This window comes from Empidonax traillii, unplaced genomic scaffold (genome assembly GCF_003031625.1).
Source record: "Empidonax traillii isolate 1590-97213 ecotype Southwest subspecies unplaced genomic scaffold, ASM303162v1 scaffold112:size1231168, whole genome shotgun sequence".
Lineage (NCBI taxonomy): Eukaryota > Metazoa > Chordata > Aves > Passeriformes > Tyrannidae > Empidonax > Empidonax traillii.
Window position 1 is genome coordinate 215447 of NW_020955305.1, and position 13130 is coordinate 228576.

At 34.7% G+C, this 13130-nt stretch overlaps 1 protein-coding gene across 4 annotated transcripts in view; it reads right to left on the reverse strand.

Annotated features, from left to right (window-relative positions):
* RAPGEF2 (Rap guanine nucleotide exchange factor 2) overlaps positions 1-13130 on the reverse strand; it is a 181410-nt gene that overhangs the window by 76071 nt on the left and 92209 nt on the right. For 2 of the 4 annotated variants that reach the window (XM_027882830.1, XM_027882827.1), the window contains exons 5-7: positions 12977-13052; positions 11627-11794; positions 8889-8906 (exon numbers count right to left, since the gene is read on the reverse strand). In XM_027882830.1, the coding sequence (XP_027738631.1) occupies positions 8889-8906; positions 11627-11794; positions 12977-13052 (262 nt within the window). The remainder of the gene's footprint in view (positions 1-8888; positions 8907-11626; positions 11795-12976; positions 13053-13130) is intronic. The other 2 variants (XM_027882831.1, XM_027882828.1) reach the window with 1 other exon arrangement.

Genomic DNA, 13130 nt, shown 5'->3' on the forward strand with positions numbered 1-13130 from the left:
ATGTATGTTTGTGAAGTCACTTTATGCAATGTGATTTTCACGCAAAGTAAAGCATTTTTACTTATACAAACAAAGTTTACTGCATATTAACATGGCTTTAAAACTATAAATTATCATTATTAAATGTTAAAAATTAGACATTGAAATTTGCAGTATTAATGACTTCAATTTGCAGAATGGTCAGAGATTGGTTTCATTCTCTTAATAGTTTCAGTTCTTCATCAGTGGAAAAAATGCTTTCTGTGAGGATAGACAGTTTTTTCCAACATTCACAAAATTTTCTCACTCTGGTGTCAGGACAAGATTTAACAATAGTGTATTAATTAAACTGGAGAACATGCACAAGCGTGTTCTGCTTTTAAACCATGAAAAAAACCCGCAAGAAAACAAAAAAGCAAACACATTTTTTGGGTCAAGAATCATGGTATCAGGCATTCAGGACAAGCAAGTTCTCTTTACCACATCCAAACAACACTTTGACATCCATACCTGCTGGGGACAACGTTTACTACTGAGATACAAATCTCCAACTATCTTAGAGGAAAAACAAACAGGAAAACTGTCCACAAAAAACCCTCACATACCATTGTGTTCATACCAATTTCGCAGCAGGAATCCAGGGACACAAGTTCTTCACTTATGTGAGGCAACCTTAAAATTTCACATTCTTTGCTGTGTAATAGTGTAGGAAAACTTTATGGAAGCTGGATAAACACATACCTCTTTCATATGTGTCCTACTACTGCACTCCTAAAATGTAAGAATAAAACTCAGGGATTGAGGTTAATCAACTGTACAAATTCTATATTGTTATGGTCATTAGCACCACCACTGAAACCTGTTCCTGAAATATGCTGACATGTTTGAATCACAAGGATGATTGTTCTGGCACAGAACCGAACATATCTGAGACCACCTCAGGCAGGGGAACAATTATTTAATGTTTCAATATGAAATATTAATGGATTAAAAAACAACCCACCACAGGTTTCCCAGTGCCCCACATAATGGTGGGAATTGTGTGTCTTTTTTATACCATATCTGTTGTTAATCTGCCCATCTTCTTTAATGTTTACTTGGACATCTCCTAGAACAATTTATTATTTATCTCTGGTGTTATGAGGAAGTTTAATTTTGAAAGGGCCGGTAGTTGTTACAGAGAACTTTCATTCACTTCAATTACCTGTTGGAAGGAAGTAACAACTTGTGTTTTTGTCTCCAGTCACAGTCTCATGCAAAAAGACTCTCCAAAGAGCCTACTCCAGGGGTTCCCAATTAAAATCAACACTGAAGACAGTTTACCAGTGTAAGATCATTTTCCTTTGGGAAAACTCTCTTCTCATGCCCCTGCACATCCTCTCTTGTGTAATGCACAATACACTAACATATCCTGAACGTTTTGTGTAGGGCATCTAGGAACTGTACAGAAATAATTTATCCAGACTCCTCACTTTTATAAGTAACAAACCCCATGCAATTTCACTTGTCCTTTATTTTAAAAATATTTACCATGCAAAATGAGCCAGTTTGCTTTTATATAGGAAAAAAGTCAAACCATGGCATTATATCTTTCAAATAAAGAGAACCTAATATAAAATTCTAAGAAATGCCTTTCCCTCTCCTCTTCCCAAATCAAATAGATCAAGAAGCTAACTACCACCACCTGATGGACATCCCATTTTGCAAATGTACCACTACACTTTTTCCTTGCAATTACAAGATCAGTTACCTAGATGTAGAAGTGCTAAGTAAAAACAGGTAGAAGTGCACCTACTGGATTGACTCTGCCTGACAATTTGTTTCTACACTGTTTTATATTCCAAGATTGGTGCCAGAATGCTTACTTTTAAGATGATCTTCTGTGCACCAGAGATTATTTGAAGACTTTAAAACCAGTTAGCTGCAGGCCTTTACATTCACCAATTTACAGAGTAATATAGAGAACATAATTTAGAAGTGAGAGGAAGAAAGAGCAAAGTATTTTACATTTTGACATATGCACACACACATACATATAAAATAATTCAAAACAGAGTGAGAGCACAACTGGGTAGTTTTTACATCAGCCACATCAACAATACAGATAACACCTGCCAGCTGTTCCAAATACATGTCAAAACTTTACTGTCTGAAAATTCAAACATAATTAAGGCTAACCACGCAAACCTAAAGCCCAGCTCCCAATACCCATTACTCAAGCAAGAGAATACTAACACTTTACCTAGACCTTAAATAAAACAAGAGAAGGGGTTTTTTATCATACAAAACAAAGAAAAAAAACCAAAAACTCAACAACAAAACCAAAAACAAACAAGAAAGGTGAAAGAGAGGGAAAGAATTTACAAACAAAGCCTTGTTTGTACCTTGCTTTATTCAGGACTTGTTAGCTCTCCTGAACTGAATTGTCACCTAACAAAAGATGCAAGCATGGATAACAGCATTTACACTCAGCAGGATCTAGCCAAGGCACTATAATACACACATCTACCCAATTAAGTCAAAAAGGGTTTACACATCACACACTGGATGTGCTCCAGCACCTCGATGTCCTTTTTCGTAGCAAGAGACCCAAAACAGAACACAGAATTTGAGGTGCGGCCTCACCAGTGCCCAGTACAGGAGGATGATCCCTGCCCTGGTCCTGCTGGCAACACGATTTCTGATACAAGCCAGGATGCCATTGGCCTTCTTGAAACTTGAACACTATGTTTTCCCAATGTTTCAATTCTGCACATACTTTCTTAGTTGCTCAGGATATTTTAACTACTAATTTTTAAAATTTTTTAGAGCTTTAAAAGTCACTCAGCAAACTGCTAATTTGAAATTAGTCAAGTCAAATACAAGGCATTGTTAAAAGTACTCAGAAACAGAACCTTTTCTGGAAAAACTAATACTAATAATTTTATCTTGAAGTCACTATGTCAAGCTCAGCTTGCATAGCAGTGGCTCAGATGTTTGGGGGAAAAAAAGAAAATGAATTGACAGCTTCTTTCCATCCTTTAGTGGGCAAATATCCACATTAGGACTATCACTCATGATGTCTGTCTGTAGAGAAATAACAGAATTGAAAGATTCTGTATTGGTATTCTACAAATATAACGCACAGGCAGATCCCATTTCCCCATATGTACTTTATAAGCAGATATTGTTCCTACCTGATCAATCCTAATGAGGATATTCCTTTTAAAATATTTAAAGACACACACATATGTTTGTTTTTATAATTTTCCTCAGCTCTAATCAAGTTTAAGTGTCAAAAAATCAACATTTGTATTTAGTTACATTATGTAATAATCAGTTTAGAAAAGCTATGAAAAAATAATTTTTGTGCTGCATGAACAACTTTCTGCTTTGACAACAAATTTCATATTTAGTTTTATAACCTACATCTCAGAAAAACAACCTTTTATATAATATAAAATCAGTAACAGCAATAAAATCATGCTCCTCTGGAAAACCTATGCTATTATTAACCAAAATTTCACATATATGTGGTCATAAAGTACTGGCAACTCTACAAGCTGTAAATAGGACCTAGTGTCATTAATGTGTCTAAAAAAGAGAAAGAAATATTACTGACACTTCAGTTGCAGAAAATAGTGCATAGCTTCAATGCTTCTCTTTGAGTTTTCAAATCTAATCACATTACAAATCCAGTTATGACATCAATGTGAGCCCTTCCAAAGGGAATGGAAGAGCAGTAAATCCCAATGGATCTAAGAGTTCTGCAGCAGGGATGATGTAATATATGAAAATAGACAACCTCTGACAGAAGCTGCAAGTTGAGTAAATAACACACTGCATGTCATTAATTTTGCATTAGCTTGCCAGTAGTCATTACTAAAAGGATGATGAACTAACCATTTTGTTTTGCTTCAGGTGCTACACAAAATATAACTATAGCATTGCTCATATATTAACAATAATACACAACTTAATACTTAAAACAGTAATAGTCCTTTAGAGCATGGATGAAGGAAGGAAGCTTTGTGGCTAAAAAGGTTGCGTTTTGCCACAACACACAGAACACAGGGATGGGAATTAATTATTGCCCTTATGGTATTGCCAGTGGATGTTCCCATAAAGAAAGATCCAACTTCCATAAAAAAAAAAAAAAGTTAATGGGAAATATCCAAACCATCTCAGACATTTCATGTTTCAGACAAAATTATCCCACAATTTTTGTAGTGTCTCACTTCAAAATACACCTGCATACATAACACAGTCACACACTCCAGGAATTAATGTTACTGGATGTGTTCAAATATTACAAATACAATAATTTTGTATTACTTCCTAGTATGACGTATACACACTGACTTCACTCCAAGTCATGAGTAGATTATCACCAGCACAGAATAATTTGTGTGTTTTTGAAACTGCACACTGAATTTTGTAGATGAAAAGCAACTAAACAAATATCCATTTGGTAAAAGGATACTTGCACTTGGCAATGTTAAGAACTAGGCACTTTCTTTTATTAATGGAACAATCAATAGTTTATTTTCACTGAAAACATTAGAAATATTAAATTATTTTATACTGTTTTGTTATTAATAGAGACAAATTTGTCTGAGCAAACAGGTACACATTATTTACACTAATGTGTTTCAAATACCTTTGCATACCATGCTCCTTCCCATCAGCAGTACACTGCAAATTTAGGTATGCATACAATTATGTTTCGAATTACTATTTTTCTGCTGACATTACTTAAATTAATTTGCTTCATACCAAAGAACAGAACGAGTTCAGTTCAATTTCTATTTAACTGAGGTAACCCTTTTGCTTTCATTTTGCATAAGGCACACAGCAGAACTTTCTCAGCTTCCTTCCTCCTTGCTCTTCACATTCTTCCTCTATCTGGGGGAAACTCAGTTACCAGCAAGTTCAAAAATTGAATCTATTTAAATTGATTCAGCTGCCATAACTCATATGAGCCTCTAAAGCCAAAACCTTCAAACATTTTGTGCTCCAAACATTTCTGACAACCAAGCGTACCTGACCCCAGTAGTTTCTTTGAGCATTTTTTTTCCTTTGTAAATAGACTTGGTAAATGTAATACTTCCAAGGTCAAAGATGCTTAGAAAATTGTTTTTCCCTCCAACCTCTCCATATCCTTTATCCCTTTTTACAAAGTCAAGCTTTTAGTGTGTCCACACCCTCTTGTTCACTGCCCTGTAAAAAAATTTTCTTAGATGTGTTTTGGATTTTTTTTTTTACTAAAAGAAAGCTTTTTTTTATTGTTAATGTGAGTACTTATGATTGGGTCTGTTCTTTGTTTTTTGTTTTACTAAGTGATCTTGTATTAGAATGAAAGTTATAGATGATCCTAAAAACCATCAGGAACATTAAAAGCTGCAGCTATTTACAGGTTTGAAAGGCTGACAGTGTTCCTTTAAACTGATTTCTTATGACTGAGTATCTGACAACAGTTCCTACTGATTCAAACTGAAACTTAAATTCTATATGTAATAAATATGACTAAGTACACCATTACATTGGCATCAATTTACTATTGAACTTATTATCAATTTATAATGCCTTATCAAGAAGACACTGTATCAAGCTATATCACAATATTGCAAAGTCCATACTGTTGAGAAGCAAGCACATAAAAGGTATTTCATGATCATATGTAGTGTGGATCATGGAAAGACTTCCAGCAACATGTATTTTACAACATGCAACACAAAAAAACCATGCAGAGAAGCAATGGTATTAGGTTGTTTTCTAACATTAAGTCTCATCCCAAATTATACTGGACACCTGCAACAAAGGGCTAAAATTGAATCAGCTTTTTTGAATTCTCATCTACTATGTTAACCACTGAAAAACACTGCTTGTCATCTTGGAAACTTCCACATAACTTCAGCAACCAGACACAGCAAAAAAAGGAAAACAAACATGAATTTGCATCAAATTCGGGCAGAAAAACTTAAAATTCATGGGTTTTTAAATCCTTCCTAAATGTAGTGGCATGATACAAGGCGGCTTTGTAATGTATTTTTTGCAGACAATGGAAAAGGTAAATTTGTTTCATAGAACAATCTGAACATAAATTTTCAACTTTAGGCTCTTGGCAGACAATGTGAATCCCAATGGTATCAGGAAAAAAGGCTACTTTGCCAATAGTTTGCACTAATAATTTTAAAAAAAGTTCATGGCAGGAAGTTTTCTGCAATTTGCTACTAAATGAGCAGGTTCTAGTTTTTTTTTTAAAGTAATATACATCAAAAAAAAGCTATGAAAACCCTCATACTTATTTTTTCAGGGAGTCATGGCTGCAGATGAGACTTGACTCAGCAACATTAGACATGGTTTCATTTCCAGACCTCATTCAGATTTTCAGTCAACTCCTTCAAATAAAATCCAGCCCTTAACACATCTCACAATGGCTGTCTCAAAGCAGTGCATGAGGATAAAATTGTTGCATGCTTGTAACTGAGGTGGAAGCCAGGGTTATTGATGGCTCCATGCCCACCACTCTTTTCTTTCCGACACCGGATAAACGGATTGTCACCTCACGTGAATCTCAAGCTGAGTGGGATAAGAAAGGCTACTAAAGGCAGAGAGCCCTTCTGCAGGGATTTCAGCAGCTGGCTTTAGAAAGCCTGGCTGAGAATGCACTAGCAGCAAATTTCATAAGCCTGTTAACTAATTCAAATCTAGACAGATTCTCACAGAGTAAAACACCACACGTAATCTTTCTGTTCAGGGCCATCTGCAGGTGCTTCAGCATTACTTGCAGGGCTGCCTGCATATCTTGAACTACACACCAGTAAGCTTTGATACTCTGCCTTTAGCAAACTAAAGACTACAGGACAGACTAAAGCCCATATCACAGTTTACATGCCAAGTCCAGATAGACACAGACTACCACAAACCAGGGAGTTACAAATTACTACTCTAATACAGCTAAAGAACAGAACCTTATTTCGGACAAAGTTATTTTTCCTTTATGAATTTATGTTAATTTACACTGAATATGTCATGCATTATATACAGAATAACCAGCTTAGCAACACTCAGACCGAGCATGACTAATTTTTCACAGATATAATGAAGCAGCCACAAAGTTTACTGGCAGTAAGATATTACAAGGAAGTCTGCCCTTTTTTAAATTCACTCCTCAGATGACTATTTAATTTTAAAGTTTTAAAAACAAAACAAACAAACAGTCTAAAGGCAGAAAAAAAGCCATGCAGGTTCTCAGGAGTGTGGGTCCACACTCTTTTCAGTCAAGTTGCTTTAAACAAGGGCTTTGTATCAAAATATGAACTAGTCTTAAGTAAAGATACGCACAGAAAGAAACTCCACATTCAGAAGTTAAAATCCAATTTTTACTTTTAAGTAATGAGGTGTTAACACTAATCTAGCTAAAGACAATTTCTGACACATGAGAAGCACAAGGAAAAATTTTCTAGATTCAAGTGAGAGCAACTCAAACTCATCAGTATTTTTTTCTTTCCTGAAAAAGAAGCAATCAATTTTACCAAACTATAAAAGGTGATAAAAAGGATGCAATTTTATCAGTCTGATAAAACACATCCATTTTATTTCCATATACTATCAAGTTTATATTTTCCTTACTCTAGAAATCAGCAATGCTTGTTCCAAAAGTAACATGCCGAAATACAATATTCAACATCAGATTTCACTTCAAATGATCCTTCAAACATTACGGTAAGTTATTAAAATATTACAAACTATTTCAAATGCCTATCATAATCTAAGTAGTACAATATCACTCCTAAACACAGCATTTTAGTAACCATAGGTTACTTCAGATCATGCCACTGAAAAACTGGGGAGCACTGATCTGAAGATAAGGAAGTGGTCCCTGGAAGAAATGTACTATACATATTGAAGAAAGAGCAAATGTCAGCCTAGAAATCACTCGTATATGATACTGGAAACATATTGAAGTTGGAACCCTTTTAAGTGTTTTAGATAAATGAATTTGAGAATGTGACACAGGAGGACCTTGTAAATTAAACACATTGCCTGATAAAATAGCAGAAGAATTGACCAAAGTCATGTTTGAGGAAAGGGAGAATTTTTAAGCTAAAAAAAGCAATTTTAATTTGTTCTCAGCTCTATCTCAAGAGATTTCTCAAGTATAACAGTAGGGACATTTAACAGTTTGACAAGACACATTCTTATCAAACTTTGTATTTAATGGATGCTCTGTATTTATTCACTTTGGCATTGACAAATGCAACTGCAAATGTCAGTTAAGTTTAAAAGATATCACTCAGATCTTCATATTACTTTGAGTGTATTTGAGGTCTGCAATCAGGAAAAGCTTCTATATTTTGGTTGGTTTGGTACCATTTCAAGATGCTTGACTTATTCAGGCACATCATTCTCCTCCCATTTACGCATACTTTGCTCGAGTCTACAAAATCCAGCCTCTTCCTACTGAGTCAGTACACATCAGAACAGAAGACAAGTGAGAAAAAACGTGACAAAGTCTTTTTGTGGCTTCTTTAGTGCTCATCTTGTCACACTCCATTTCCCTCTAATGACATACTAAAGAGTGATGGGGACCAGTTTTTTAAGTCCTCTGTGTCATAAAAGAGATACTTAAGTAAAGTACCTATCAAACACTAAATATTTTATATATGCCCTTTCCTCATACTTCTCATTTCCTACAAATCACAGAACATCAAAACAAGGAAGGTCAATCAAGCTGGGCAAGAGACATTGTACTGTCAGTAAATTTCGTGTTTACATTTGTATTTTTACATCATAGTGAGACTGTTGAACTAACAAAGCAAAGGCTATGAGACAATTTTAGTCATGATGTTGCATCAGTATCATGATACCACACTGCAAACCCACAAGTAAACTGTTAGTGGACCATACACAGTAAGTTACAATACCTGAGGTTTAGTGCATTCCTGTGAGCCAAAATGAAATGAATGCCATATAGGAGGAAAGGAAAAGATGAACATTATCAGACATGCCATAGTACATTCCACCACTATGAAGATAATGTTAAAATTCTGTTAATGAGGGTCCACTGTCCTCCACAAGTTGACTCTACTGCAGAAAGCCATGCCACAACTGAGAGCACTGCATTTCATTTTTAATTCTTGGAAAGCACAGCCATGCATCTGCATTTAAGCTCTACATTTTGCTCTATGTTTCTATGAAGATATAGAAAACTTTCTTCAGAAAATACTGTTTGAAGTTTCTGAAGAAAAGGATTCAGAGACTACTACAAATAAAGCATAGTAGTTTATCAACAATAAAAATAATAATTCCACGTGCTAACTACTAAGTTAGGGTAAAACAAAATATAAGAAAATTATACATTGTGAAGACTTTGAGGATGCTATCAAAACAGCTTTATTACTTTGCAGTTCATGTACATAACACCTAAACTAGAACACACAGATGTGGAAGAACAAACCTGAAAACGAATGCATCATATTAAGCCTCTTCCAACTGGATTTAACATATTATTTACTACAATATCTGAACCTCTGCTTTTTTAGAAGTGCTTCTTTATTTATCCAAAATTAAGAAGTAGAAACAAAGATGACATCCTGACAGATGATGGCCAAAGCACATATAGGCAATAAGTCCATAGGATATGTGCTATAATATGTTTCAAATTACTACGTGTTTCAAAAAAATTCCCGCTTTTTTCCAGTCGATTTTTCAAGACACTAATAAAAAAAAACCAAACAAGGTCAAGGGACATGAAATAGGAATGGAGAAAAAACAATGCAGCCTGTGAATGTACAGATAAAACAACAGAAATAACATTGCCAGTAGAAGTGAATGAGAGAATAATGTCTACAAGATCACCAAATACCGTAAAAATAGGAGGAAATGGACCAGTGTGAAGAGTCTTGACTACATTTTAAAACTCATTTGAGCTTATTTGACACAATTTGCTTTGAAAAAAAAATAATAAGCTCAGGCATATGCATCATATTACACTTTGAAAAGCAACATTTGACTGTAATTGTTGAAAATTTTAGAGGTTATTTGGCAATCTCTTCCAACTCAATATGAAATCCTGCTTGCAACAAATTTCCGAACACATACACGAAGCCATTATGAACTTGCACAACAGAACGGCATGTGATGGACTTTTGCTCTTAGTACCAGTTAAGCTTACAAAACCTCATCAGGCGTACCTAAAGTGAAATTTATACAACAGACAAGCTCCTATGAATGCAAATGGCACTATGTAATCTAAATCCTGCTACCCTTCTAGAGGTAGGTACAGATCACACTACAACTGCTTGCTAAGCACAATATACACATCTTAGTAATATGGACAAAAGCAATTCTTCCTGTAATTCCTATAAACTACAATACCACAGGTTTTTTTTGGTTGGTTGGTTGGGTTTTTTTGCAAAAACAGGTCAGTAAAATGTTTTATCTATAAACCAAATGAACTGGCTCAATCCATATTGAATTTGGAGGCAATTAAAACTGCACTGAAAATAAAACCATTAAAAGCTGTTGTATAAACAAAACCAAATTTTTGGCATAAAATGCAATTATTCAACCCATGGAGAAAAGCCTGGGTAATTAACAGATGTAATCAAACATCTACACACTTACAGACACACACTGAATATACAGTGAACTGGCAAACAAGTCAAGGAATAAATATGAAAGAAAAATTGAAAAAGCCTACAACTGCACTGTATTAAAGACAGTATTTTAAAAACTGAAGTATTTAAAAACTAAAGCTCTAATCCTGCAAATTTATACGTGTATGGCTTACACTGTGCAAAATTCAGCCCAATGAACTCAATGAGATTAAATATGCACAAAGTTATTTATGCCCATGCCTTTATGGTTCTAGCAGATTTAGGGGCTTAAAGAAATAAATAACATCCAAAGACAAACAGCTTTCCAGTATTTTGCTCACAATTGAAATCAATACCAAGCAAACATATTAATCTAATAGAGTTTTTCTCAGTTTGAAACCCATATAAAAATTTTACAGAATAAGTTTTAATTATTAATTTATTTTCATCTCAAGAGAAAGTCTGGAAACTTTTAGAATACAAAGATTTCCCCCCCAAAAAAAAGCAATCAAGTAAAATGACTAAACAATTTCTTTGATTATGAGCTAACTACGCAGCTCGCTAAAACCCAAGTATAAAGGGCAGACACCAGCGTAAGTTAATTTCAATTTTACATTCAAGTTCTGGATATCAAAAACAAATGACAGATGTAATCCAAGAATTTGGTGTACTGCAACGCAGCACAGACCTTTTCAGGCAACACCTGTTACCAGAGACAATGAGTGCTTCACTAACTGACCTTTTAACACAGTACACTAAACTAATGCTACAGTAATTTAAGAGAAAAAGGAAATGAGAACTGAATTTTTCACAGTTTCCCATAATGACTAGAAAAAATAATACATGACATTCATGGTCAGAAATGCACTTTCACCTCTGAACTAAGATGCAAGTTGCACACATGTTCATGTACTGATGGAAACAAACTCACATTATTTTAAGGGGAACGCCCCCTACAGAAGCACACTTTAAAGATATCAGCAAGTTTAGCCATTTTGACTGTGTTATTTTCAGCAATTTTCATATTTCTGTTCTTTTGCGAACAATAAATACAGACAGCTTACCGTATGGTAGCCTCTAGGTAGAGGTGGTTTCCCCACAGGATAAGGGTCAACAGTATCAATAATTGTTTGTCGTTCCCCTTTCTGGTTGATTTTCCTAAACCTTCTTCGAGACTGCCTGTGAGATGCTTGACGCTGAAAATACGCTTCACTTTCTTCCATATAATCAACCTGCAATAGATGCAAGAGAGGGTGTCATTTCCCCACAGAAAATAAAAATGTTTCTTCTTGTTTGAAACACAACAAATCCCACTTTCAAAAAACAGCAGCTAGCTTTGAATTTCCTGCATTTTCAGCACTAAGAGTGAAACCACTACTAAAAAAATATATAAACATTATTATGAACATTATCACTAAGTATCAAAAATTTTCAAAAATGGTAGAAGAAAAATTTTCCCTTCCTCACCCTCTTCTTACACTTGCACAAATACAAACATCTCAATACTCAACACACTGCAGAAAGAAAACTGGTACACCATTTATATTGTTGTTACATTTACTTTTACAGACTTCTTGTAAAATTATAGTTTTCTTGTGCTAGCAAAATACCAGAAGAGTTTATAGGTTTGTCAGGGTTTTTTTAAGCTGCTTTATTATTATTAGATAAGCAGAGATGCTTTAAAGTATTAATCACACATTAGCTTAAGTAATTCATGTTTGATTGAATTAAATTTATTCTCAGCCATCTGACTTTTTAAAACTAAATTTGAACATTTTTAAATTCTGCCAACTTTACTGGGTGAAGGGAAGGTTATTTTGTTAGCAACATCTACTGTAGTCCAGCGGCAGAACAGCATAGTCTTTGAGGTTCAAAAGTTTTAGTTGCCAGTTCAGGATGCCTCATTTGAACAAATACAGAATCAATAGGCTAAGGCTTTATTAACAGTTAAGTTCATAATACAGGCATGACAATTACCTAAGCCATACAGAGTGGCTTAAATATAGACTGTGATATTAAACATTTTTTTCCTAAAAAGTGGCAGTTTCTGTAAATCTTGCAAAAGCTCAGGAAACTGTGGTATAACTTCAGGGCTGTAGAGCAGATTAGGTTACTTGTTTGTTACCAGTTTGTGTAACTCGCATCTGACCACAAGTACAGGGAACAGTTTGTTGCCCCAGTTTTGTTCTCCAAAGGTATACAATTTAGTTTGTTGTAGCTGTGTGAATGGCTGCTTTTGTCACTCAAACAATGCAAGTACGTAAGCAAAGAATGGCAAGAACATTATGTATGAAATCTTACATTTATTAAACTATCATATGCAAAAGAGAAAAACTCTAAGTTGTATTGGAAGCTGAAGTGTTACTAAAGCTGGTCTGTAAACTTTGAAAGCAACTGAATGAAAATGTTCTTACCACAATCATTTCAGATGGCTCTAGAACAATGCACTCACATCCACGCCTCATACTCCCGGCAGAACGCTTGCCAAAACTGAAGAACAAAAAGAAATATTTCAATTATAAAAGAGATCTGAACTATAACAGAATTCATAAGCATATTTACATCTTA